This window comes from Oncorhynchus masou, chromosome 8 (genome assembly GCF_036934945.1).
Source record: "Oncorhynchus masou masou isolate Uvic2021 chromosome 8, UVic_Omas_1.1, whole genome shotgun sequence".
NCBI classification, from domain to species: Eukaryota; Metazoa; Chordata; class Actinopteri; order Salmoniformes; family Salmonidae; genus Oncorhynchus; species Oncorhynchus masou.
In genome coordinates, this window is record NC_088219.1 from 18,300,528 (window position 1) to 18,328,203 (window position 27,676).

Genomic DNA, 27,676 nt, shown 5'->3' on the forward strand with positions numbered 1-27,676 from the left:
CACTCAGTTTTACATGTCTTTTTCAAGTTCCAGTATTACCCATTTTACTAATGATTTTAACATCACACAGTCCGATCATTATGAATTATCTACACATAGCGCTATGGATTCATGACGATGAGGACAGCACCAGCTTTGAAATGAACCGAAGACTAAAGTTTCTGACAACATTCACTGTGACACCTATGAGTGAGAACAGTTACAGTGTATGTATGTCCCACCATAATGTTCTATGTGAGACGCGTTTCTGCGCTTGACACAGTCATCATTGGAACCCTATCAACACCAGCATCTTCAGCAGCCTCATCAGTTATTTGTGTCACACAGTATTAGTCCACAGAGGAAATATGATCCCATGTACAGTAATCAATCCGAGCTATTGCTTTTCTTGAATGAGATTTCTAGAATCTAGAATCACTGAGCACAGAGCATGGAAAGTCCAGGTGAAATCATCCCTTGCTGCCTAGAACAGAACAGACAAACACAGAATACTTAAACACCCAAGTACCAACTCGGTCAGAGCTAAAACATTCCCTTCAATCCTGAATAATTTTCTGTTGGAATGAAATCTGCCTGTTTGCCCTGGGCAGGAACGGGGGCTGGGAGATAGTGCCTTGATTGGGATGGACCTAGACTCAAACATTGCTCCAGGGTGTCCGTGATCCTTCGCAGAAGCTTATGGCCATTGCATCATAATCAAAACAGTGTTCCAGCTTGTTATTTCTCCTCTTGGCTTGCTCCATTGGTTCATGTTGTGTTCGTATGTTCAGTTCATATTGTGTGTTTGTGTTGTTGATTTCATAAATGACGTATATTAGATATTTGTGAATAACACAATTACTATCGCTCTGGATCAAAATTGTAGCATTGAACTGTGTATTTATTTGCTTAAACAACTAACTATTCATATCCTCGTAATATGATTTACCACAAGTACTGAATTATTGAAATAATTAATAATAACCAAATTCGTAGAATAACTAAATACATGTTTATGTTCTAAAATGGTGAGGTTTATTAATGGAAGGATATTGACGTATGAAAATCCACAACAGGACTAGGACTTAGGCAACACAAACGTTATAAATTCACAGTTGAGTGACAGTATCACTAAGAATAGCAGACCCACAGCCCTTAAGACGTGATGTGGTCAGATCAAGGCATCCCGTACACAGGCTAAGATGTGTTCTCTCTTTCTCTTCATTATTTCATTCCTCCTCTCTGTCTGCGCCTCCTCTTCTATGTCTCGGCAGTGTCTGAGCAGCCTCAAAAAAGTCTCTTTACTTTGCCTAATTTCCTCACGATGTCCTCCGATGTTTGTCCCTCCATCCAAAGATTTGAGGAGAGCAAAACAGGGTCTGTGATGGCGTAATGGATGGTGAGAAAGAAGGGTGAGTGACATCACCCAGTCTTAGTCTTGCATGCTCTGTCTCTTTTACGGTCTTTCAATCTCCTCTTTGTCGCTTTGTCTTCTATTCTGTGTTTAGAAACTCACCAAGGCGTAGACCATACTGCCAAGGACAGAGAGAGGCAGAAAATAGGAAAGAAGGACAGCAATGTTAGAAGGAACGTGATGTTGCCAAGCAATAACATCATGTCCCCTGTCACTCTTTTTTTATTTTTAGGTCTGAGTGACAGCAGTTATTGTACAGTAAGAAGAGGAGGTTCCCATTCACCAATGAACTTGGCTGGACTGATGATCAATAGCTTGATTAATATGACCTCACCTGTAATATGACCTCACCTGTACAGGTAGTAGAAGAAGGAGAGCAGGTAGAAGCCCAGCTTACACCAGGACTCCTTCTGACAGTAGTTCAGGATGTCTGCATTCATCACACTGACAGGGTCATACATTACCTCTGACCCATCTGCCGGCCGATGGAAAAACCTGATGAGAGAGAGAGAGCATTCTTACAACAGAAACAACTAAAAAGCATCCTGTTTGAGAGAGTGGTTGTGTCATGTTGTGTCATTTGTGTTGTGTCATGCCATTCTTGTTGTGTTGTGTCGTGTTGTGTTGTTGTGTCGATTTGTGTCGTGTCTTGTTGTGTTGTGTCATGTTGTACGTGTTGTGTCGCGTTGTGTTGTGTCGTTCGTGTTGTGTTGTTAGTGTTGTTTGTGTTGTGTCATGTAATGTTGTTTCTGTTGTTTGTGTTGTTCGTGTTGTTGTGTCGATTTGTGTCGTGTGTTGTTGTGTCATGTTGTTTGTGTTGTGTCGTGTCGTGTTGTGTCGTTCGTATTGTGTTGTTAGTGTTGTTCATTTTGCGTTGTGTCCTTTGTGTTGTGTCGTGTTGTGCCATGTCGTTCGTGTTGTGTTGTGTTGTTCGTGTTGTGTCGACGTTGTTGTGTCGATTTGTGTCTTGTTGTGTTGTGTCATGTTGTTCGTGTTGTGTCGTGTTGTGTTGTGTCATTCATGTTGTGTTGTTAGTGTGGTTTGTGTTGTGTCATGTAATGTTGTTTCTGTTGTGTTGTGTCATGTTGTGTCGTGTTGTTCTTGTTGTGTTGTGTTGTTGTGTTGATTTGTGTCGTGTCTTGTTGTGTTGTGTTGTGTCATGTTGTTCGTGTTGTGTCGTGTCCTGTTGTGTCGTGTTGTCTTTACTTGTGTCGTTCGTGTTGTGTTGTTAGTGTTGTTTGTGTTGTGTTGTGTCTTGTTTGTGTTGTGTTGTGTCGTGTCATGTTGTGTCATGTCCTGTTGTGTCGTGTTGTGTCTCGTGTCATGTCTTGTTGTGTCTTGTCATGTCGTGTTGTGTCGTTCGTGTCGTGTTGTGTCGTGCCATGCTGTGTTGTGTCGTTTTGTGTCGTATGCGTACCTCCAGAGATGGTAGAAGAGCAGGGGGATGTTTAGGCCCAGGGTGACCCACTCCCCAGCACACATGAACATCAGGCAGAACAGCCCATGTATGGAGTACTCTGGCACCACCAGCTAGAAATAAAACACACAAATAGAGTGCACACCACACAAATGCAAATGTCGTTATCAGAAACTCTTCAGGACAAAAAAAAAGCTTGAAAAAGCTGCAATTTTCATATGGAATGATTGTGGTAGGGATCAGTTATGATTTTCATATGGAATGAGAGTGGCAGGGATCAGTTATGATTTTCATATGGAATGATTGTGGTAGGGATCAGTTATGATTTTCATATGGAATGAGAGTGGCAGGGATCAGATGAGGAATGGCAGGGATCAGTTATGATTTTCATATGCAGGGATCAGTTATGATTTTCATATGGAATGAGAGTGGCAGGGATCAGTTATGATTTTCATATGGAATGAGAGTGGCAGGGATTTTCAGGAATGAGAGTATCAGTTATTTTTCATATGGAATGAGAGTGGCAGGGATCAGTTATGATTTTCATATGGAATGAGAGTGGCAGGGATCAGTTATGATTTTCATATGGAATGAGAGTGGCAGGGATCAGTTATGATTTTCATATGGAATGAGAGTGGCAGGGATCAGTTATGATTTTCATATGGAATGAGAGTGGCAGGGATCAGTTGTGATTTTCATATGGAATGAGAGTGGCAGGGATCAGTTGTGATTTTCATAAAAGCCTGCTGGCCTCCAGGTGTTCCCTCCTTCAATCTCCCCTCATCGACTCTACAGCTTGTCCATTAACACTGACAGAGAAAATTAGAGAGTGGTGGGAGTATAGAAAGCCAGGTAATTATAATGTGTGTGTGTGTGTGTGTGTGTGTGTGTGTGTGTGTGTGTGTGTGTGTGTGTGTGTGTGTGTGTGTGTGTGTGTGTGTGTGTGTGTGTGTGTGTGTGTATGTGTATGTGTATGTGTGTGTGTGTGTGTGTGTGTGTGTGTGTATGTGTGTGTGTGTGTGTGTGTGTGTCTGAGAGTAAGAGAGAGAATGAGAAGGTGGGCTACAGGCAGGAAGGGAAGATGTGAATCAATCCGTCTCAGTCCTGTAAATAGATGCGTAGATCTTCTCTCCCACAAGGTGTGTGTGTGTGTGTGTGTGTGTGTGTGTGTGTGTGTGTGTGTGTGTGTGTGTGTGTGTGTGTGTGTGTGTGTGTGTGTGTGTGCCTTGGAGCCACTTACTGACCTTTCGCAGCAAGTTGCATATTCTTTCAATATTCAGAATTCTTTCCCTCTGAAAAGTGAACAGAGAGAAAGGAGAGTCAGATATTTGGAGTCAGATATGGGGAGTCAGATATTTGGAGTCAGATATGGGGAGTCAGATATTTGGAGTCAGATATGGGGAGTCAGATATGGGGAGTCAAATATGGGGAGTCAGATATGGAGAGTCAGATATGGGGAGTCAGATATGGGCAGTCAGATATTGGGAGTCAGATATGAAGAGTCAGATACAGAACGTTATTGTGTAGCTATTTTAGATGAAGGAACCCTCAGCAAAAATATCACTGGCAAAATAGAAGCAACGTTACATTGAGTAAATGCTTCACACATGCTAAATAAATAGATAAATAAACAAAGGTTTTTCTATTTGAATACATTGCCATGGTCTATGTGTGTCTGTCTGTCTGCCTGTCTGTCTATAGTGCTCTACTCTTCACAGCTGAGTGGCCGTGACTGTAGATGGGCTCATAGAACTGGGTCACACTTCACAGAACTCCCCTCCCTTTCATAAAGCAGGGGGCCTTACCGCTCTGGTGGGGTTGCTCTGATCGATTGGGTTCTTGAAGTCTGTGCACAGCTCATCAAACGCAATAATCTAAAAACACATGTACAGTGTATATGGTTACATTTTCTGTCATTTGCATTGGATAAAGATACATTAATATTGAACGTAAATGGATGGTGTTTTCTTTCACATTCACAATGTGTTATTCTCGTTAAATTCCAATCATATCCGTTTTAGCCTCTTTTCACAAGATTTCTTATCATCATAAAGGGGTAATCTGCAGTTGATACAAACATTTTGGACTTGTAAATTAATGATATGTACACATTGATTCTTGAAGAATATCATTTATAATGCCTCGTGAGCTTAGCTCAACTGTCATAACCCATCAGAGCCCAAAATATAAGCTTGTTTTACTCCAATGTTTTTAAACAATGTCAATGTAAACAAACACTATATAGCCTCACAACATGGTTAAAGCTATAATTTTGGTCAGTCCTTGCATCCATAGCTACATATTTCCAGCTCCATCCCTCAGCTTTTTACCAAACGAGGGGCGGGGAGTTCTTCTGTTATTGTGTCAACTGCTGATTGCCGCATTAAGTTTGCAATTCCCATACCTCCATTCATCCTTTTATATCTTTCAAATCCTTAGTCTCTCTCTGTTTCTCTCTGTTTCTTAGATCTCCATCTAAGCATCCCTCTCTGCCTCTCAACATTCCTCTCTCCCTGTGACATCCATCTTTCCCTTTCAGAAACCAGTGTTTCTCTCCACATCTGTATTTTACTTTCAACAACACCTTTCCACCTAATAGATCTAAACCACTCCTTCTTCTCGGGCCGTGCTATCCGGGATCCTTGGAACGTCCCTACCCCTTTGAAGTTGAAATGTAAAATGGTTAAGGTAAGCGTTAGGGTTTAGGTACGGGTTATGGTTAGGGTAGGGGTTAAGGTTAGGGTAGGGATGTCCTAAGGATCCCAGATAGCACAACCCCCTATTCCCTGTTTCACGCTCCTCTTCGTAGTAAACAGATACAGTTTCCATAGTGATCTGATGAGCCCCTTAGCGGGCACCATGGTTACTATAGAAGTGAACAAGCCATCTCATTGGTTGAAAGACACACAGAGATGGGGGTCGCAAACCATGGATGGAGGCAGATGGGGGTAAGGGGTGGAACAAAATGATAGTTTGATAAGCATTCTCAATAACATGGTTCGTTGCTGACGCATACACACACTCTATCCCACCTTTTACCTTCCCCTTCTCTCACACAGGTACATACACACGCATCTCGCCCACAAACACAGACACACACACATTGACTGACTCACATGCAGTGCAGTCTCGCCCACCAGTCAATTTAGTAGTCAATACTTACAGTAATTTCAAACCAGTCTTTTGTAATGATCTGATAATGCTGTGTTGAATTTCAAATGAACAATGTCTCCCTCGACAGAAGGCTATAGCTGAGAGAGATGAGCTCTGGCCTTTGTGCAGTCTGTGTCTGAGGCTTTAGACATGTAGAATACTGATTGTGAAGAAGTCTCCAGTGATGCCTGTACAAATTCCTATCATAATTCTTCAGTCAGTAGGCTGGTCCTTATGATGAGGGTTGCATTAATGCACATATATCTCTCTCGCCCTCCATCTAATTGTCTCCCCATTCCTACTCAAATTTAAATTCCTTTTCACTAGCTCATATTAATAAACTTCCTGTTTATGGTGCCATCGGAAAGTACTCAGACCCCTAAACTTTGGGCTCCTGAGTGGCGCAGCGGTCTAAGGCACTGCATCTCAGTGCAAGAGGCGTCACTACAGTCTCTGGTTTGAATCCAGGCTGTATCACATCTGGCCGTGATTGGGAGTCCCATAGGGTGGTGCACAATCAATCAATCAATCAAATGTATTTATAAAGCCCATCTTACATCAGCTGATGTCACAAAGTGCTGTACAGAAACCCAGCCTAATACCCCAAACAGCAAGCAATGCAGATGTAGAAGCACGGTGGCTAGGAAAAATTCCCTAGAAAGGAGCGTTGTCCAGGTTTGGCATTATAAATAAGATTTTTTTCTTAACTGACTTGCTTAGTTAAATAAATAAATGTCCACATTTTGTTACGTTACAGACTTATTTTAAAATGGATTTAAAAAATAATAATCCTCAGCAATCTACACACAATACCCCATAATAACAAAGCGAAAACCGATTTTTTTAAATGTTTTTGCTAATTTATGAAAAACTGAAAAAGAAGTACATTATCTACATAAGTATTTAGGACCTTTGCTATGAGACTCGAAATTGAGTTCAGGTGCATCCTGTTTCCATTGATCATCTTTGAGATGTTTCTACAACTTGATTGGAGTCCACCTGTGGTAATTCTATTGATTGGACATGATTTGGAAAGGTACACACCTGTCTATGTAAGGTCCCACAGTTGACAGTGCATGTCAGAGCAAAAACCAAGCCTTGAGGTCAAAGGAACTGTCAGTAGAGCACTGAGACAGGATTGTGTCGAGGCACAGATCCGGAGAAGGGTACCTAAAACAGTTCTGCAGCATTAAAGGTCCCAAAGAACACAGTGGCCTCCATCATTCTTAAGTTTGGAACCACCAAGACTTTTCTAGAGCTGGCCGCTCTAGAAACTCTGTCACTCTGACAGAGCTCTAGAGTTCCTCTGTGGAGATAGGAGAACCTTCCATAAGGACGACCATCTCTGCAGCACTCCACTCCTCAGTAAAAGGCACATGACAGCCCGCTTGGAGTTTGCCAAAAGGCACCTAAAGACTCTTAGATCATGAAAAACAAGATTATCTGGTCTGATGAAACTAAGATTGAACTATTTGGCCTAAATACCAAGTATCACATTTGGAGGAAACCTGGCACATGTCTGGAGGTAACCTAACTAATCGGGATCAAGGCAAAGATGAACGGAGCAAAATACAGAGAGATGCTTGATGAAAACCTGCTCCAGAGCGCTCAGGACCTCAGACTGGGTGGGGTAAATGTTCACCTTCCTCCAACAGGACAATGACCCTAAGCACACAGTCAAGACAACGCAGGAGTGGCATCGGGACAGGTGTCTGAACCCGATTGAACATCTTTGGAGAGACCTGAAAATTGCTGTGCAGCAACGATCTCCATCTAACCTGACAGAGCTTGAGAGGATCTGCAGAGAAGCATAGGAGAAACTCCCCAAATACAGGTGTGCCAAGCTTGTTGTGTCATCCCAAGAAGACTCGAGGTTGTAATCACTGCCAAAGGTGCTTCAACAAAGTACTGAGTAAAGGGTTTGTTTTTGCTTTGTCATTATTGGGTATTGTGTGTAGATTGATGAAGGGGAAAAAACGATTTAATCAATTTTAGAATAAGGCCGTAAGGTAACAAAATGTGGAAATGGTCAAGGGGTCTGAATACTTTCCGAAGGCACTGTACATGTGCTTATTATAACAACAGAGAGAGAGAGAGACACTTCCTATACTGATATTAATAAAATAAATAGTGAGTCACAGATGGGCACGTAGGCACACATTCACACCAACCAATGGCTAGACTTCAGTTATTGCATTGTCTCATACTACTATTACGTTAAGTCTTCACCCAGAATCATAGGTATTTCTCAGACCAACCTATTCTTTATTTCAGGTATGAGTCACAAAGCAAACAAGAGAATATTGCTGAAACATGGTTTAACCGCCATCACCCAGAGTTTATAAACATGGTTAAGGTGAGTGTGTGTATGTGTGAGCTCAACTCACCTGCCAGATGACGAAGAAGATGAGTGCGGCACACAGCACTAAGGTGAGCATGTAGCAGAAGGCCGCGAAGGTGAACGCCATGGCTGTGTCAGCCAGCCTGACAACGAGTTGGGTCGAGAGAGAGGGAACTTCCCCTCCTCTCTCTCTCTATTGATGACTATCTCTCCTTCCTCAGGAGGTTTTTGTCTGTTCTTCCCCTCCCTGCCCTTGACTCTCTGACTCCCTTCCCTCTTACGTTGTATTGAGAGCCCGAATTGTCCAGGTGATGAGCTGAAGTACTGTGTTGGAAGAAAAGATCCCTGCTCCACTCTCCAGTCTATCAGCTGTGGTCTCTTTATTTCTGCTTATCTAGGTTGCTCCTTCTGCTTGAGTTCCTCTTTCCTTTTCATGAGTCTGTGCAAAATATTTTCTTCTCTGTCACACATACAATTTGCAAAGCGGTCGACAGGCACAGTTGTTCATGGAGAACAGCTACAGCTGAGTAATGCTCTTTCCTCTGGTCCCAGCCTCCTCTGATTCTAGACAGGGGTTTTGTGCCCTTTATGTGTCTGTCCCCTCCCCCTTCCAGTAACCTCCACTTTGCACAATATCCACACACCTTGCTCACAGTGACACAGCTAGTAAGTGACTACCTGACACACTGGACTGTATGTAAAGTAAAGAGAGGAATGATTATTGTGAGGTGAGAGACAGTATGGCTTGTGGTCATTATAGCAGACGTTTGCAGTGTTATGTCTTATTATTATTATTATTATTCAGTTGCTTAGAAAAAAAAATCATGATGGCACATATTTCAAGAACAATATAATTGTTAGCGCACATCTGTAATAGGCAAATATATTTATTTATTTACATTTTAACTATACAAACATTTATAGTTGTAATTGGTATGAGAGATTATTCAAAAGAGATTTTGATTTTGGTATATTCTGATATTTCAATGTATTTAAACGGAGCAGATATGCTGTCAAGAAAGAAAGGACTGTTTTGTAGGCATATAATAATTGTCCATTCATGTAAAGAGAAAGGATATTTTGTTTTTCATACAATAACAGCAATTCATACATGTGCCCCATAAATATTCTTACGATGACAGTTATTAGTGATCATTTCTAATAACAAAATGAGCAAAGATCACCAGCTTACAATTAAATTATCAATTTGATAACAATAGCTTGCAATGATTTGATAAATGGTGCTGTAATGTATAGAGTAGAATATAAATAAACAGCAATATGATAGAATACTTAGGCACTCCACACTGAGGTCTCAAATCAATAAAGACTGATGAACGATGGATGTATCAGGATAATGATAATCTGTTGTGATGACGATGGATATTTGGACTGATCTTAATATTGATCAGAGTGTACCTGTGTTTGGTGGTAGATGCGTCTATCACTGAATATCCAACTCCTTCCTCTTCCCACCCTGTCAATTTGGGTCGACACCATGTCAGAATTCTCTGCCTTGCCTTTCTCTATCTATCTCAGTCGCGTCCATCAGATTTCTTCACGCATATGCTTTTCAGTGCTCACTTGCAGGGTGGAAAAGCAGCATTTAGAGAATCAACTATGTTTAGATGTTAAAACATTTTTTGCTCTTATTTGGGTACAAGTCTTTTTTCTTAAGAAAGGAAAAACATCTCCACAGCCCTTAGAAGTCTCTAAGTTCATTAATTCCCCTCTTTCTCTTGTCCCCCTCCATCCTCTTTCGCTTTTCTCTCTCCAAAGCTCCCCCTTATGTTTTCTCTTCTCTTTCTCTAAAAAAGAATGGAACGATTTTGAAAACAGACCGAGAAAGACTCTCCCTCATGTTCTGTCCTCCTCAGTCTCTTCTTCTTCTCTCTCTCAGACGGTCTGATAAAGCAAGATTTGGATCACCCTAGAATATACCAGCCAAGTGCATTCAACAGTCTCTCCCTCCCTCTTTCTCTCTCTCTTTCTCTCTCGGTTCCTCTCTCCCTGGCTTTGAACCGTTGCTGTATTCCCTTGTTCCCCAGAGATGGTTGAGGGGGCAGGGGAAGCTCCAAATATTTTTTTTGTCGGCTTCCCTTGTTTGTCTCTATCTACCCCTCCCTCTGCTCCCTTTTTCTCTCTCTACCGCTCTCTCTCTCTATCGCTCTCTCTTTCTTCTATCTCTCTCACTCCCTCTCTATCTCTCTCTCTCTCACACTCTCCTGCTCTCTCTCTCTCTGTCTCTCCCTCTTCCCCTCTCATTGTGTCATGATGCTGTGTCTCCTATTCTTCTGTAATTTCCAGAAAGATTAAAAGGCTCTCTCTCTTTCTTTTAAGTATATGATTATTTCTCTTACTTTCTTTCCCTCCCCTTCTCTGTTTTCTCAAAGCTACCTCTATCTTTCTGTGGTCCTGCTGTTTTCACTCTCATCCCTTTCTACCCTGCTACCCTGCCAGTCTCTCTGGTACTCTTATTCTCTTTGGAGGATTTCTACAACTTTTTAATTCTCACAGTTCTTTGGCTTTGGATATTAAAGTGCCCATGCTGTTTTCCCCTAATCCCTATCCCTGTCCCCTCTTTTGTCACCCACTAAATCCATGCCAATAGCTAATCTCTGGTAAATCCTCCAGGGTGACCTGAAGTCCAATTTTCTCTTCTCTTCCTTCTCCTCTGCCTGTCCCCTGCTCTACCTCACTCCTGAGTGCCACTCTAATGATTACAAACTTGAACATTTGAAAAAAAACAATATCATCAGAAAAAGACCCTTTTAAAAATTAAGTCAGTGAATCTTACATGATGTAAAAACAACAGCAAAATGAATGTTCTCCTTTGGTGTCTTGTGGGTTGCTTCTGTGTACGGCCCTCATCTATCAGTCTGAGTGATACTGTAAATATCATTATACTTTGTCTGCAATAGTGGCTGTGGATTTTGGATAGATGCAGTGATGTACAATGTAAAACTCAAGAGCACCATCTCCTGGAAATTGTATATAAGATCATTTTGGTCGGGAACAGAAGTACGGTGACTAGTGTATCCCTACGGAGGACATTCTATACACACCATTAACGTGTTAAAAATTTGTTTTCTTGACAAACTTTTCGTTCTTTTTCATGGCAGACAAAAGTCAAGTGTGCTCAGTATGGGTTGGATCGGAAACAGGGATATTAAAAGGTAAAAATTCTGTATCTCAGTAAACTTAGCCATGTTGTGCTTGTGTGCTGGTTTGTTAGAGCTAGCTAACCACCCCACGTGTTTGCTAGCTAGCTATAGCTAGCTTGAGAGTGCATTACCCAATCCAACACAGATTGGTTTGGGAATGATGCTCATCATCAGGATATTTAAATGTCTATTACTTACTCTGTCTGTTTCATTAGGAGTGAGCCTATCCAAAAAACAGGCTTTCAACTTCTGTGAGATGAGCTGCCTGAGCCGGGACCAGGAAGTGTGTGTCCTAGGCTGGGGAGATGAACATGAGACTGAGGTGTGTGTGGGGGGCTCTAGAAAGTCATGGAGCCCTTGATGATGTCTGATATGTTGGTCATTGATGTGTTGGCTAAGAGTGGACGTAGGTCTGAAAGTTTGCCTCATGAGTATTGTGCCATTTTGTTATTTACCGGAGTGCCTCTGTTCTAGGTACTGGTGGGGTCTGTGAATGGCACAGTGAAGACATTTAGCACAGAGAAGGGCATCTTCACTGAGACCAGACAGTGTGGGGAGAGCACCCAGGGCAGGTTCACAGGAATTGCTGTCACAGACAGGTATAGTCTTGTAGATGAAGCCATAGTCATAACAAAACCTTACACACCAGCAGCTCCGTGGTCATGTGTTGAGGATACTGGGGTGTATTCATTTGTCGCAGGCTGTAGTAAAATGTTTGGTCTGTTTCAACATTCTGTAACAGAAATCATTTGCCATAAACATGTTTTGCAACTAAAGCTAGAGTTTCTATTGGACAAATGGTCCCTCCCCGTTTTGTTTGCTTCCGTTTGTTTCCTACAGTAAATGTTTTCCATTGCAAAACGTTTTGCAACAAGCCAAATGTTTTGCTACGGTCTGAGAATAATGAATACACCCCTGATGTTGACACTGGACTACACACTCCCTGTGTGTCTCTGCAGTGCTCTGATCACGTGTGTGGAGACAGGACTGCTGAGGGTCTGGAAGGAGGGCAGCACAGACACAGTGAGTGACACTGCCAGAGTACCACTTGGGCCCCCTAGGGGTTGTTACATTGCTGATGGATACTTATTAATGAACAAGGTTCACTGTCTGCCTTTTTGTGCACTGCCAGTTCCTTGAACATAACCTCTGTCCCTATATCCAGGTTGAGATAAATGCAGGGACGAATGTTTGTCGGATGCGACAGAATCCCTCACAGCGCAACCAAGTGGCCACAGGTGGGAAGGAGAATGGCCTAAAGGTCTGGGATCTGGAGAGGCCTGAAACGCCCATTTTCACCTCCAAGAATGTAAGAGCGTTAACAACTACATGTCAAGGAATTACAGTGGGAATGACTACATAGTATGTTATTATTTTTAGGTGATTTTTGCATTAACACAGTGCTGTGTTTTTGATGTTGCAGGTACGTAATGACTGGCTGGACATGCGAGTGCCAGAGTGGGTCAGAGACATGTCCTTCATCCCAGACTCCGACAAGATCGTCACCTGCACAGGTCACCACCAGGTCTGTCTGTCTCTTCCTGTACAAGCCCTGCTCTTAGACTAGGTCTGCTGGTGTTCCCAGCCACTGACCCAGAGCAAAGTCCTCAAATGATACGTCCAGCTGCAGTTTGCTCAGTAGTGTGAAAAGGGACTCTTAATGGTTTTAATAGTCCCTTTTCTGTAAAGATTTTAAATCATATTGGTCAAGTTCAGTTACCAGGATGAATGACTTGGATCACGTCTCTTTGCCTCATTTATCTAAGGATGTTACAAAAGACATCTATTTTTACTCATATGTTTGTTCTCTCTCTGTTAGGTGCGAGTGTATGACCCAGCCTCTCCCCAGAGGCGTCCGGTTCTGGAGGCTCATTTTGGGGAGTACCCCCTCACAGCCCTCTCCCTCCCTGCCAACCAAGACAGTGTTGTAGTGGGCAACACGCATGGAGAACTCGCCATCTTAGATTTGCGGAAAGGTGAATGAGGCAAAGGATGTCTGCTTTGCATTTTCTTAGCCATCTGCATCAGAACATTTCCATGTTAGCCTCTATAATTTTGCCCATGTATTTATTTTTCACTGTACTACATTAGAGGCATTTTGCTGTATTTTCTCTTTGAAGCATCTGTTTAGCTTTATTGTTCTTTGCCTGTAATGATCAGAATTATCTTCTGATAGTCATGTAGGGATGGAGATTTTTATGTGTGCATGTTGCGTGAGATCCTCTCCTTGACTACAGTCTGTTGGTTGTATAACCCTGCCGCCTCTTCTCCTCTCCATTCGCTGCAGGTCTGGTGCGTGGGTGTTTGAAGGGGCTGGCAGGAGGAGTGCGGGGGCTGCAGTGCCACCCCTCTCTCCCTCTGGTGGCTACCTGTGGTTTGGATCGCTTTCTGAGAGTACACAGCCTGGAGGACCGCTCCCTACAGCACAAGGTACACACAAACACACTATCTTTCTCTTACACTCTCAGTACACCTGAAGCTAGCTACACAAACCATCATTAGGGAAGAATCCTAGAGTTGTTTTTAATATTTGTCTTCAAGATGTTCTCTCTCTCCCTTGCAGGTGTATCTGAAGTCACGACTCAACTGTGTGCTTCTGTCCAGCAAAGATCTAGAGGTAGGGGAGAATTTAAAGTTCTAGGAATTATACTTTTGCTGTGAACATGTGATTTTGCTGCAACAATATACTGTAGTGTGTTTACAGTCTCTCCGTCCTCCATTTCAGCTGAGCAGTTCAGCAGTAACCGGAGATGTGGAGGAAGTGAAGGAAGAGGGAGGTGAAGTAGATGAGGTGTGGGACACTATGGAGATGATAAATGACCAGGCTAAGAAGCGAGCAACAGACGAAGAGGAAGCCGTAGTTACAGGTGTAGAGAAGACTACGAAGAAAAGAAAAGTGGTCAAATGACCTGCAGTGGAGAGCTTAAGGAAAGGGCTGTGCTCTATGAGAAACGCAGAAGCTCTGGAGGTCTGCCAAAAGTCTGTGTTGCAGATGTACAGACTGTTTTCCTGTTGAGTCTGTACTGAAATGGCTGTAGTTTTCCTATTAAAACTAAACTCACTCTGGAGTTGTTTGCATGCCCTTCAATACCAACTTCCTTGAAATGTAGCTAACATAAATAATATATATTATTTTTGGCACACAAAATAAGTGTATTGTATGTACAATATCCCCAGGGCTATTACAATATCTCAGAACTCTGAACACGATTGGTTCTTGTAAGTATGTATGACAGCGAGAGTGCAACGCCCCTAATAAAAAGAACGATGGCGTCTGGTACCATTGGTTGGCTTGCTTCTGTTGGTGTCTGCTGGAATGGAGTAGAGTGTACTGATTAGGAAAATCACTCAGCACGATGGGTGTCTTTTTAAAGGGGGGGCTGAACTTCCCGATATGACCTCTTTTCTTGTCTTAGAAATTAAGAAATGCGACGGCCGTGACTGAAGCCAAACGAGTTGTCTTGGGGGTGTGGTTTAATGTGCGTTGGTGAGCGTTTGTATATTACCTCTGTTAAGTACATAGTTACAGTCACTCACCCTCCTAGATAACTTGAAACAGTCCAACCAGGTCTTGTCTTGAAGTCGCCAATTAGCTTCAGCCGGCTGGTGTGTGACTGTGGCAAAGTTGGTTTGAAATTGGATAGCCGATCTCTGGGTGTCGTTAGGAACGGTCAATAATTTGGACAATGTTTTCATGTTGTACATATTTTAGTTGTCTCTTTAATTATTTGTATATCGTTTTTTAGTTTTTTAATTTTAAGAGCTATTGACATATACATGTTGTCCCATGTACATTGTGTAATTGACTGATGCTCCTTAACTAGATCCATAGGGATATTGACTATCAAAGCAAAAATACTTTGGTTAATTTAACCAAATGGACCATGGGCATTATGATCGGGTCGTGTGCAGCTGCGCTCAGAATTGATGATTACTTGGGTGCTGTGGGCAGGATTAAAATAAACCCAACCAAAGGAAAATTGTCACAGTAACCTTCATTCTGTGACATACCATCTTTTCCTATCTCACAAATTTTTGTTTTGGAAGAGACTGACTTCATGACCAAAATTATTATACACAAGTAAATTTTGACACTAGTATAAATGTTTCTGACTCATCAATGCCACATAGGCCGATTTCAAAATTGGAATTACCTTTTTCGGGGCAGTTGCTCTTTAAAGCTGTGAAGTTAGCCCAGAAGTTTTTTAGCATTTGTGTTTGTCAGTTTGAGTAAATATGTCTCTGTTAATTGTTTAGATTTTAGCCAGTAGTGGTGTGTTCTGTGGAAATGGATGTTTCTAAGCCTAGGGGGTAAGGGTCTAATGAATGATTCAATTTAATTGCTACCTTGTTCAAGAGAGAGGCCTATCTTACATTTAGGGACTCAAGGTATAATAAACCTTGGTGTAACGATAAGTGTTGGTTGAATGGATTAGTTATAACCATGATTGAACAATCACTTGTGTAACTTATCACTGTGGTTGACAAAGTACATTATTGCAGTGTGAGTTTCATTAGGTTTTATGTCTTCAAATTGACCTGCTGGGATTTAAGAGTTGCTTGTGACCTTGTGGGTGTATTGAAGACAGCACCACGTTTCTCTAGTTTCATGGAGAGCAGTGTGTGTTAGATAAGATACCTGTGTTCGACTCATTCTGAGACTGGACTCTGTACGCGGACACACCCATTCCTTAACTCCCGATAAGACCAGTCTGAATCAAGGAGGAAACAACTTCAAAGAAAGAAGACTTTTCTCTTTATTTGTCAGTTGCAAATAAATTGCTGCTCAGCATTTACTTTCAGTTCAAAAATGACATTCAAGGTTAAATACTTTTTTTGGTCCCAAAATAAATAATACCCTGAAGAGGTGTCATGTTCTCTCAGGGAAATAACACATCGACACAGTCTTTTGTAACATGTCATGTGTCTAATAAAATGGGAATGACGTTTGTCACCTGATTGTCGATAGACCGCAATAAGGACAAGTTAGAAAGGGTAAGTAGTTTAGGTGCAAATGGCACAAAAAGGAAAAGATTGTTGCTAAACTGGCCAGGTGATGTACTTGATCCTAAGACCTCATAGGGTGGAGGAAGGAATGTTTTAGTATTACAAAACCTATTGGAGGGGAGGGGGCCTCAACACAGACTGTGGGCTTGTGAGATTCATGTTTTCAGTTTCCTCATATCAATGGTGTGGAGCTTATTTAGTATTTTCTTTCTGCTCGTCTAAGCAGGGATCCGTCTTTTTTATACATGACGAAAAACGATGCCGTGGGAAGTTTTCATTACAATCATCTCTCAGTTCTCAGTAGACATTCACACTTTATGAGAAGAGATTACATTTTACAGCAATGGCCTGTTGGATTAAGTAGGAGCTGAGAAACCAGAAGATGTTGCTGAATTGAATTGTAAAAGGTCTGTGCTCTTAGAAATCAAGTGAAATATATCCGTAACTTTAGATATGTTTTATATCTCTGCACTGATAAAATACATGTGTACCCTTTAACCCTGTTTTTAACAATCATTAACACTCTTCAAAAGCATTTTTATTATGCTATTATAAAATCTGTTTCCCTTGTTCAGTGTTTAGAGTCCAGAGTCTTGTGCTTCCCCTGCACTATTGCCTCATGATCTCACTGAGTTTCATCTTTGCTTACTCCAGTAATTAAGAGCCAGTGTGTGTGTGTGTGTTTGCGTGCGTGTGTGTGTGTGTGTATTTTTAGTCATACTATCCTTGTGGGGACCAGAAGTTTGGATATTTCGCTGGTCCCCACGAGGAAAAAGGCTATTTTAGACTTAGGAGTTAGGGTTAGAATTAGGATTAGGGTAGGGTTAGGAGTTGGGGTTAGGCTGAGGATTAGGTTTTAGGGTTAGAATTAGGATTAGGGTAGGGTTAGGAGTTGGGGTTAGGCTGAGGATTAGGTTTTTGGGTTAGAATTAGGATTAGGGTAGGGTTAGGAGTTGGGGTTAGGTTGAGGATTAGGTTTTTGGGTTAGAATTAGGATTAGGGTAGGGTTAGGAGTTGGGGTTAGGCTGAGGATTAGGTTTTTGGGTTAGAATTAGGATTAGGGTAGGGTTAGGAGTTGGGGTTAGGTTGAGGATTAGGTTTTTGGGTTAGAATTAGGATTAGGGTAGGGTTAGGAGTTGGGGTTAGGTTGAGGATTAGGTTTTGGGTTAGAATTAGGATTAGGTTAGGGTTAGGAGTTGGGGTTAGGTTGAGGATTAGGTTTTTGGGTTAGAATTAGGATTAGGGTAGGGTTAGGAGTTGGGGTTAGGTTGAGGATTAGGTTTTGGGTTAGAATTAGGATTAGGGTAGGGTTAGGAGTTGGGGTTAGGTTGAGGATTAGGTTTTGGGTTAGAATTAGGATTAGGGTAGGGTTAGGAGTTGGGGTTAGGTTGAGGATTAGGTTTTTGGGTTAGAATTAGGATTAGGGTAGGGTTAGGAGTTGGGGTTAGGTTGAGGATTAGGTTTTTGGGTTAGAATTAGGATTAGGGTAGGGTTAGGAGTTGGGGTTAGGTTGAGGATTAGGTTTTTGGGTTAGAATTAGGATTAGGGTAGGGTTAGGAGTTGGGGTTAGGTTGAGGATTAGGTTTTTGGGTTAGAATTAGGATTAGGGTAGGGTTAGGAGTTGGGGTTAGGCTGAGGATTAGGTTTTGGGTTAGGGGTTAGTGAAAATAGGATTTTGAATGGGAATCAATTGTTTGGTCCCCACAAGAATAGTAAAACAAGCGTGTGTGTGTGCATGAATTTGTTTCACCCCTTTTGCATTTCTTTCACAGTATGTAACAATCCTTTTGACAAAATGACCCAGCTTGTCGACCACTGAATAGTTTGGGATGTTTCTGACTCTCGTCTAGTGACTCCAAAAAGCACAAACTAGAACAAAAGTTTATCCAACCACACAATCCCCACCATGTTAGCCAACCACACCAGTGTTTTTTCATTGAAACAATTTACATTTTCGCTCAGAGCACTGATTCAGAGTTGGTGGAGAAATCTGACATTGATCAAGGTGCAGAGTTCCACTCAGTTGTAGACTTTAGTACGAGTTTAATGATAAATCAGTGCTGCAACATAACATGGAGCTCACACTGACGAGCCAATGAGATCAAGTGCATTCATGGGAAGTCACGTTGAGGTCAAATAATCATACATTCAGTGGTAATGACAAATGGAATGGTGGATTTACAAATGCGTTTTACAATGTGTGCTCTGCTGTCATTGGCACAGTTTTTGTGTGTTGACTGTGTGTTTGTGAATGGTACAAACGAGAACTACGAGTGTGTTTCTCTGTAGCCCTACCTTGAGTGTGAGTCTGTGGAATCAGGATGTTGGATTGAGGGGCAGGGCATTGAGACTGTTAAATATTGACTGGGAGTGTAATAATTAACTTGGCTCCCACTCCTGATGTCTCTTAAACTGGCCACCCTCCCTGCCATTGCATTGCTGACAAATGCACCCTAAACTCCTTATCCTTTCTACCTCTCCTCTTAGTGAGGCTGTCTGTGTATATGTTCATCACTGCTTTGCCTTCTATCAGACTTTTCTGCTACATTAGACCGCTCGTTCCTTATTTCTGCCTTTCTATCCTTGCACCCCCCAAATGCTGACGCTCCCTAACCTTTGGCCTCGTGCTATGAAAGTCACCAGGCCAGGCTCGGCTGCATCTGAAGGTGAGTACTGCGCTTGTATGATGTTTGTCTGTGTGAATGTGTTAGCTCATATTCAGGACTTAAATTTCCTACAACTGTACATTTACAAGACATGTTAGATAGGATAAGAATCATCTTAAGGCCTAGTTTAGTCAAAAACGTGATTATCCTGTGTTTCATATATATTTCCACATTATGATGTTGGAATAATACTGTGAAAGTAAACATTATGATAATGCTCTTTTAATGTAAGAGCTGTTTGAAAAGACCGGCTAAAATTTCAGCCTGGTTTGAAAGGATGGTGTTTTGGCCAATTTGTTAATAGACCAATAAGAAAGAGAGTTCCAAACCTCTCTGCCAATAACAGCTAGTTGTCCCCTCTCCACTCAGACCACTCCCAGACAGTCCTAGCTAAATTCTTGCTTGAGAAATTGCTCTTTGTTAAGAAGCTATTTTTGTTTCTTTTTGACCATTTTAATAAGAAAACAATCACAGTAAGGTTCTTAATTATAACCCAGAAATGATTTGATATTGAGATAAAAATGTCTGCATTGGACCTGTAAAGGCTTGAAACTGAGATTCCTATGTATCCATCCACAAAAGGTGTCAACCCATCCCATGCTAACCTTTGTTCGTAAGATAAACTCTCAATATCAGTCTTTGCTTTAAAATGGAGAACACAACGTTATTATCTTAAAAACCTCAGTACTTGATTTTTCTACTTCCAGTTTCAAAGGCTAAATGGCTGTCCTAACAAGAGGCTGTTTGAATAAGTTTCGCCACATAGGCCTACAAACATCATTTGACATTCCACTGTTTTATACAGTGACAGCTGGAGTAGAGCAGTTTCAGGGAAAGCAGATGGTTTTAAATCAGTTCCTTACAACCAGAGAGTATTTCGAGATATACATTTAACAGATTTAATTATATTTCTGTCATTCTGTGTGTGTGTGTGTGTGTGTGTGTGTGTGTGTGTGTGTGTGTGTGTGTGAGAGAGAGAGAGAGAGACAGAGAGTACAGGAGAATGGCATGTAATACATTATATGTATTTTAAAGCATTTGAACTAACCCTAAGCTTTTGCTTAGTGTTTTTTGTTGTTAACCAAGGCAAAATAAGTAGGTCAGCAGTGTTTGAATTTAAATAAACATGCTTGAGTACTGTGAAAACCTTAACATCCCACTGGGCACAGGCACCAATTTAACTTCTATTCCACGTTAGTTCAACTTAATTTCATTGAAATTAAATGGTTAAATGTTGATTCAAGCAGTGGGTGTCTAGAGGGATATCCCTTCCAAAGAATTCTACTTTCTTCTGCTGTACAAACCCATGACAAACATGGAATATGGTTATTCATTATTAGGGAAATTGTTGTATTTAGTATGAGAAGGCCAGGCTCCTTGTGTTTGTTACTGTTGATATAGTATGCCGTTTCAGAGGGGCCAGTGTTTAAACATGAAGACCAATTGACAAAGTTGTTAATATATTAGAAGAAGAGTCGCTCTTGCTGCTGGTGATTCTCTGATCCACCTCTATGCAGACGACACCATTCTGTATACTACTGGCCCTTCTTTGGACACTGTGTTAACAAACCTACAGACGAGCTTCAATGCCTTACAACTCTCCTTCCGTGGCCTCCAAATGCTCTTAAATGCAAGTTAAACTAAATACATGCTCTTCAACCGATCGCTGCCCGCACTCGCCCACCCATCTAGCATCACTACTTTGGACGGTTCTGACCTAGAATATGTGGACAACTACAAATACCTAGGTGTCTGGTTAGACTGTAAACTCACCTTCCATACTCACATTAAGCATCTCCAATCCAAAATTAAATCTAGAATCGGCTTCCAATTTCGCAACAAAGCATCCTTCACTCATGCTGCCAAACATACCCTCTTAAAACTGACTATCCTACCGATCTTTGACTTTGGCGATGTCATTTACAAAATAGCCTCTAACACTCTACTCAGCAAATTGGATGTAGTCTATCACAGTGCCATCCATTTTGTCACCAAAGCCCCATATACTGCCCACCACTGTGACCTGTATGCTCTCGGTGGCTGGCCCTCGCTTCATATTTGTCGCCAAACCCACTGGCTCCAGGTGATCTATAAGTCTTTGCTCGGCAAAGCCCCGCCTTATCTCAGCCCACTGGTCACCATAGCAGCACCTGCCCGTAGCACAAACTCCAGTAGGTATATTTCACTGCTCATCCCCAAAGCCAACTCCACATTGGTCACCTTTCCTTCCAGTTCTCTGCTGCCAATAACTGGAATGAATTGCAAAAATCACTGAAGCTGGAGTCCTATATTTCCCTCACTAACTTTAAGCATCAGCTGTCAGAGCAGCTTACCAATCATTGCACCTGTACATAGCCCATCTATAAATAGCCCAACCAACTACCTCATCCCCATATTGTTATTTATTTTTTTGCTCCTTTTCACCCCAGTATCTCTACTTGCACATTCATCTTCTGGACATCTATCACTCCAGTGTTTAATTGCCAAATTGTAATTATTTCGCCACTATGACCTATTTATTGCCTTACCTCACTAATCTTACTACATTTGCACACCCTGTATATAGACTTTTCTATTGTGTTATTGACTGTACGTTTGTTTATCCCTTGTGTAACTCTGTGTTGTTTGTGTCGCACTGCTTTGCTTTATCCTGGCCAGGTTGCAGTTGTAAATGAGAACTTGTTCTCAACTGGCCTACCTTGTGAAATAAAAATAAAAATAAGAAGAATGTAGGCCGTTTAGCAGATGCTTTTATCCAAAGCTACCTACAGCCATTTTGACATTTTAGTCATTTAACAGACACTCTTATCCAGAGCAACTAGGGTTAAGTGCTTTGCTCAAGGGCACATTGACAGATGTGTCACCAAACCCATGACATTCAGCATTGTAAGAAACATGCTCTACCAACTGAGCCACACGGCCAACACACAATGATAAATGGATGAGAGATAGAAAATAGGAAAAAGGCAGTGTTTGAGAGTGTGCCTGACAACAAGTGCGATGAGTCAGGCAGGGGCGTCAGGGTCAGTGTCACTGTTTTTTAATTGCTTTATTGTTTTGTTTTTCCCAAGATAGAGAGGTTTACTACGAGGAAAAGTATTCAGAGGTATCAGAGCAGGAGAGGGAATGCTGAGCATGATAGGGGAGAGAAATAAAATAAAGAAATGAGTAACAATATCCCAACAGGAATAAATGATCAGTATATCAAACACTAAATACATTTGATGATGAAGTAAAAGTAGGATTAAAAAGGGAACATAGTTATTGAGAAGCCAGACACACCCATTATGTTCAACTTGTGTTCACAATCCTCAATGCACCCTTGTGTTGACAGCCACCATAAAACCCTGTTATCTAGACAGGCCTTGGCCTTTGTGTGCTATGATGTTGACTATAGCCGGTCATAAAGATGGTAGAGGGGGAATGACAGGTCAAAGTCAGTTGCAATTGCAGGCTCCTCACATGTACCAGTACCGAATGACTAAGTCAGAGTCCTGCCTTAACCCCACGTAGATTCCCTGTAATTGACCTTATATGTACTTCTGTTTCAGGTATTTCAAAGTGAGATATCATACGCCCACCAGAAACAACTGAAGGTGTGACCTCAATATATGGGAGGAGCTAAATGTTGCATGAATGCAGTAATATTGTTATCCTGTAGGAGGCATAGTGTGCTATGAACAGCTTGTGGACAAATCTGGTGCTTGCTGGCTGTAACAGCAACTCCATGTGGAAGTTGTCTGTGTTCCAGTGGAGATGCTGTTACCTGCAGAGAGTCACCCCCTAGCCAGCTCCGACATGGAATCAATGTTTAGAATATCACAGTCCTTATTTATTATGGCTGTTCTGATGTTTCTCCTCTTTCGGTTGAACTCAGTTATATCTGCTTTCATCACATTGTCATGTATTTTTTGATTTGTATTATTAAGAACAGTCTCTTGATCATTCAAGAGATATGGGCTCCTTGTTTTCAATGACAACATCGTGTGAAGATATGTATGCCCTCCAAACATTGGTTTGAATTCAGAGTAGGGATGCATGGTGATGACCTATGAATTGACAGCCAGTGTCTGCAACACAACTGCCTGTCAGTTCTGTAGGCCACTGCTGTGTCTATCCTACTGAGCACACACAGGGGTTTAGATGGAGAAAATTAACTCATTGACATGTTTGAGATATTGCCAGAAACCTATGATGTATTTGTGAAACCCCTGATAATATTCTGTATAGTATACATTTGCAAGTTATTTGAAGACAATACAATTGCTTTTTTGCCAACCTTGGAAATAAAGATTGAAAACACTCTCTGATTGTTTAAATAATATAATTAAGCAATAAGGTCCGAGAGGGTGTGGTATATGGCCAATAACCACAGCTAAGGGCTGTTCTTAAGTACGACGCAACACGGAGCACTCGGATACAGCCCTTAGCCGTGATATATTGGCCATATACCACAAACCCCCAGGGTGCCTTACTATTATAAACTGATTACCAAAGTAATTACAGCAGTAAAAATAAATGTTTTGTCATACCTGTGGTGTATGGTCTGATATACCACGGCTGTCAGCCAATCAGCATTCAGGGCTCAAACCACCCAGTTTATAATACCTGTTATAAGTGCATGAGAGTAAGTGAAAAAAATGTCTCTATAAATTCAAGAATTGTACAGACGTTGTCTAGTCTGGTAGAAGCGTAGTATTTCTGAGTGTTGCCATATGATGAGGGGTGTTTTAACATAAACCTGCCAGGGAGGGGCTTTTAAAAGTGAAAGCAAAAATATTCCCAGACTCTCCACTCCCAAACCTTTTCCCCAATCTTACCTTATCACTTAGCTCTACTAATCTTCCTAAGGTCTCTTCAGTTTATATGAAATCACCTTTGTGCGGGGAAAACGTCATGAACTTACTTTAATTTTCACATTGCGGTCCCTGGATGAGTCACTTCAGGAATATCACAGTGATATTACCAGTCAGAGGAGTTTCATAGTGCACTTAATAAGAAATATATTTTGTGTGTGTGTGTGTGTGTGTGTGTGATATGTCAACAGTGTCAAACTCCATGAAGAAAGAGGACTGACTAAGTAGAGTTAGAAAAATGTAAGTGTCACAGTGATACAATAATACAAAATCCATATTTTTTTTGACCACATTGTAGAACACTGAAATTGAGTTTTGAGACACTAAAAACAATCATAGTCAAACATGGTACAGGGGTCATCTATAATGCATAGAAAACAGAAAGGAAAACACAGCACACTGCTGCTCATGTTCCCAGGTGATATTTATTTAGCCTGTGGATCCAGAAAGATTCCCTTTAAAGAAGTTTCCGGTAATAAACTTGCCAAACAGGTCTATTTCTTTCACATGTTCATCTGCCCTAGGTAAGGGATTATCATTTGTCCCAAAACAGGCCAAGGACTTTGATGCATTTATAGACTTTCAAACGTTTTCTGCAGTTTGAGATTGACTGAGTGTTTTGGTAATGGGGTTGCTCCCTATGCACCTGCCAATGTTAATCTATTGAACGATATTAATAACCAGACAGGAAACAATGCTAATGTTTTCCCCATTGATAACCTGAATGACAATGAACCTGACTCTCACCCTGAGGACATGAATAAGGAAAAATACATATTTTAAAAAAGAGGAAAAGCACATTTTTAGCACCCAAAATAAATCCCTCTCTTGAAACATATTTCCGCCTTATTGAGAAAGATGTGCATCATCTCCTGGCTAAGAAAAAACAATACAAGGTTTTCCACAATATGTCCAAAGCAGAGAAATAATCTCTTATGGAACTGAAAAATGACTCCAGTACCATTATAAAACCTGCTGACAAAGGAGGTGGAATAGTGACACTAAATGCACCAGTCTATGAAAAGGAAATTCTGATGATGAATTTTACAAAAGACTCCCAAATGACCCTTCTAATCAATTCAAATCGCTGATCCATGATAAAATGTCACAGTTTTTGAATGAAGGGGAAATTCAAAGACAGAGTATGAGTTTATGAAAGTTGACTGTCCAACCACACCTGTCATAATCGCTCTACCCAAAATTCACAAGAGCATGACACCACCTATACCAAGCAGGCCCATTGTGAGAGGTAACTGATCTTTGACAGAGAATATCTCTACCTTTGTAGACCATTTTGTGAAACCCGGGGCGATTTCCCTCCCCACATACACTAGAGTCTCTATTGATTTTATTAATTTGTATAAATCTGTGGACCATATACCTGAAAATTCTATTGTGTGTACTTTTGATGTTACCAGTCTATATACAAACATCCCCCATCAGGGCGGCCTCCAGGCCCTCATGTTCTACCTCAATGAACGTCCCCCTAATGCTCTTCCCAGCACCAATTGCATTGTGGACTTGGCTGACCTGGTACTAACCTCCAACTATTTTCTCTTCAGAGGAGTCTTCTTCCTCCAGACTAAAGGAACAGAGATGGGGAGCACTAGGGCTCCCAATTATGCTAACCTATATCTAGAAATGTTTGAAAACAGGTGGTGCTGATTTCAGACCTTAACCCTTTTCTCTCCAATATTCTCCTAATTCTGAGATATGTGGAGGACATTTTCGTGATCTGTACAGGCACCCAGGAAGAACTTTTGGAATTCCATACTAAGCTCTATGAATGAACACCTTCACTTCACCATTAACTATGACCTATCACAAATCAGTTTTCCTGATGTGATGGTTATTAAGGACAAAACCTCCCGCTCTACAGATCTCTATAGGAAACCTACAGACAGAAATACCCTCCTTAGAGGTGACAGTTTTCATACACGTCCACTTATTAAAAGTCTCCATATAAGTCAATTAAGTCGTATCAGAAGAATATGCAGCTCTGATGCCTCTTATCAGAAACAGACCACGTACCTCACACAAAGATTTAAGGAAAGGGGTGTCGTGTCTTTACTATCATTAAATTGAAGACTTAGTTTTATCAAAGATTCTCTGGAATTAGTATTACGAGATCAACTGATTAATCATGTAATTAACTTGAAAGTCGGGGCACCAAGGAAAAATATTCAGATTACAAGGTTATAATTTCCTAATATAACCTTTCAGATATTTTCATATCTGATGCATAGTCTTCTGATTAATTCATTATTTACTTTACCTCACGTTAGTCTCATTCCAAACATCGTAAATTGTTGGTTATCTGCACGAACCCAGTCTTCACTGAGTCATCCATACATCAATTGTCTTAAATCATTTATTTATTACTAACTAAGTAATTCACAGAAATGCATAAACAAACAAACAAGGTAAATGTGGTTACAAGAAATGATAGGGGAATGTGCCCTAGTGGGCTAAACCGGCATTGCGGCTTGTTAGACAAAAGGGGAAGTGGGGGTCAACTGAGATGAGACACTACAAAGTTGATAATTCTAACAATTGAAATGCTAATCCTTTGCACATGAATGCTAACTCATTCGGGAACAATTGCAATAGGAAATAGGCTAGGAAAAACTCCATAGAAAGGCCAAAACCCAGACAGGAAGACCACATCAGTGACTCAACCCACTCAAGTGACGCACCCCTCCTAGGGACGGTATGAAAGAACCCCAGTAAGCCAGTGACTCAGCCAGTAACAGGGTTATAGGCAGAGAATCCCAGTGGAAAGAGGGGAACCGGCCAGGCAGAGGCAGCAAGGGCGGTTCATTGCTCCAGAGCCTTTCCGTTCACCTTCCCACTCCTGGGCCAGACGACACTCATTCATATGACCCACTGAAGAGATGAGTCTTCAGTAAAGACTTAAAGGTTGAGACCGAGTTTGCGTCTCTTACATGGGTAGGCAGAAGATTCCATAAAAATGGAGAAAGCCCTGCCTCCAGCTGTTTGCTTAGAAATTCTAGGGACAATTAGGAGGCCTGCGTCTTGTGACCGTAGCGTACGTGTAGGTATGTACGGCAGGACCAAATCAGAGAGATAGGTAGGAGCAAGCCCATGTAATGCTTTGTAGGTTAGCAGTAAAGCCTTGAAATCAACCCTTGCCTTGACAGGAAGCCAGTGTAGGGAGGCTAGCACTGGAGTAATATGATAATTTTTTTTGGTTCTAGTCAGGATTCTAGCAGCCGTATTTAGCACTAACTGAAGTTTATTTAGTGCTTTATCCGGGTAGCTGGAAAGTAGAGCATTGCAGTAGTCTAACCTAGAAGTGACAAAAGCATGGATTAATTTTTCTGCATCATTTTTGGACAGAAAGTTTCTGATTTTTGCAATGTTACGTAGATGGAAAAAAGCTGTCCTTGAAATGGTCTTGATATGTTCTTCAAAAGAGAGATCAGGGTCCAGAGTAACGCCGAGGTCCTTCACAGTTTTATTTGAGACGACTGTACAACCATTAAGATTAATTGTCAGATTCAACAGAAGATCTCTTTGTTTCTTGGGACCTAGAACAAGCATCTCTGTTTTGTCCGAGTTTAAAAGTAGAACGTTTGCAGCCATCCACTTCCTTATCAAAAACTTGTTCTTATACTGTCGGTATCGATAGTCTAAGAGTTTAACCACGTGGTATGTA

The 27,676-nt window shown here is 41.3% G+C and overlaps 2 protein-coding genes and 1 long non-coding RNA gene across 3 annotated transcripts in view; 2 read left to right on the top strand and 1 right to left on the bottom strand.

The window, feature by feature from the left end:
- The window catches only part of cnih2 (cornichon family AMPA receptor auxiliary protein 2), a 10,715-nt gene extending 501 nt beyond the window's left edge, over positions 1 to 10,214 (bottom strand). Inside the window, exons 1-6 of the mRNA XM_064971206.1 lie at positions 8,351 to 10,214; positions 4,616 to 4,684; positions 4,055 to 4,102; positions 2,811 to 2,923; positions 1,745 to 1,888; positions 1 to 1,511 (exon numbers count right to left, since the gene is read on the bottom strand). The exon at positions 1 to 1,511 is cut by the window's left edge and continues 501 nt beyond it. Coding sequence (XP_064827278.1) covers positions 1,484 to 1,511; positions 1,745 to 1,888; positions 2,811 to 2,923; positions 4,055 to 4,102; positions 4,616 to 4,684; positions 8,351 to 8,431 — 483 coding nt within the window. The 5' untranslated portion in view covers positions 8,432 to 10,214 and the 3' untranslated portion in view covers positions 1 to 1,483. The remainder of the gene's footprint in view (positions 1,512 to 1,744; positions 1,889 to 2,810; positions 2,924 to 4,054; positions 4,103 to 4,615; positions 4,685 to 8,350) is intronic.
- Positions 10,215 to 11,308: 1,094 nt separating this feature from the next.
- wdr74 (WD repeat domain 74) lies at positions 11,309 to 14,753 on the top strand. Its single transcript, XM_064971787.1, has 10 exons — positions 11,309 to 11,480; positions 11,684 to 11,790; positions 11,943 to 12,067; positions 12,428 to 12,491; positions 12,634 to 12,777; positions 12,892 to 12,993; positions 13,288 to 13,444; positions 13,756 to 13,898; positions 14,032 to 14,085; positions 14,194 to 14,753. The coding sequence occupies exons 1-10, from the start codon at positions 11,420 to 11,422 to the stop codon at positions 14,374 to 14,376; spliced, it is 1,140 nt and encodes a 379-aa protein (XP_064827859.1). The 5' UTR covers positions 11,309 to 11,419; the 3' UTR covers positions 14,377 to 14,753.
- Positions 14,754 to 18,922: 4,169 nt separating this feature from the next.
- Positions 18,923 to 23,446, top strand: LOC135544293 (uncharacterized). Its single transcript, XR_010456323.1, has 2 exons — positions 18,923 to 19,141; positions 22,693 to 23,446. It is a non-coding gene; the product is annotated as an uncharacterized LOC135544293 (long non-coding RNA).
- The last annotated feature ends 4,230 nt before the right edge of the window (positions 23,447 to 27,676 follow it).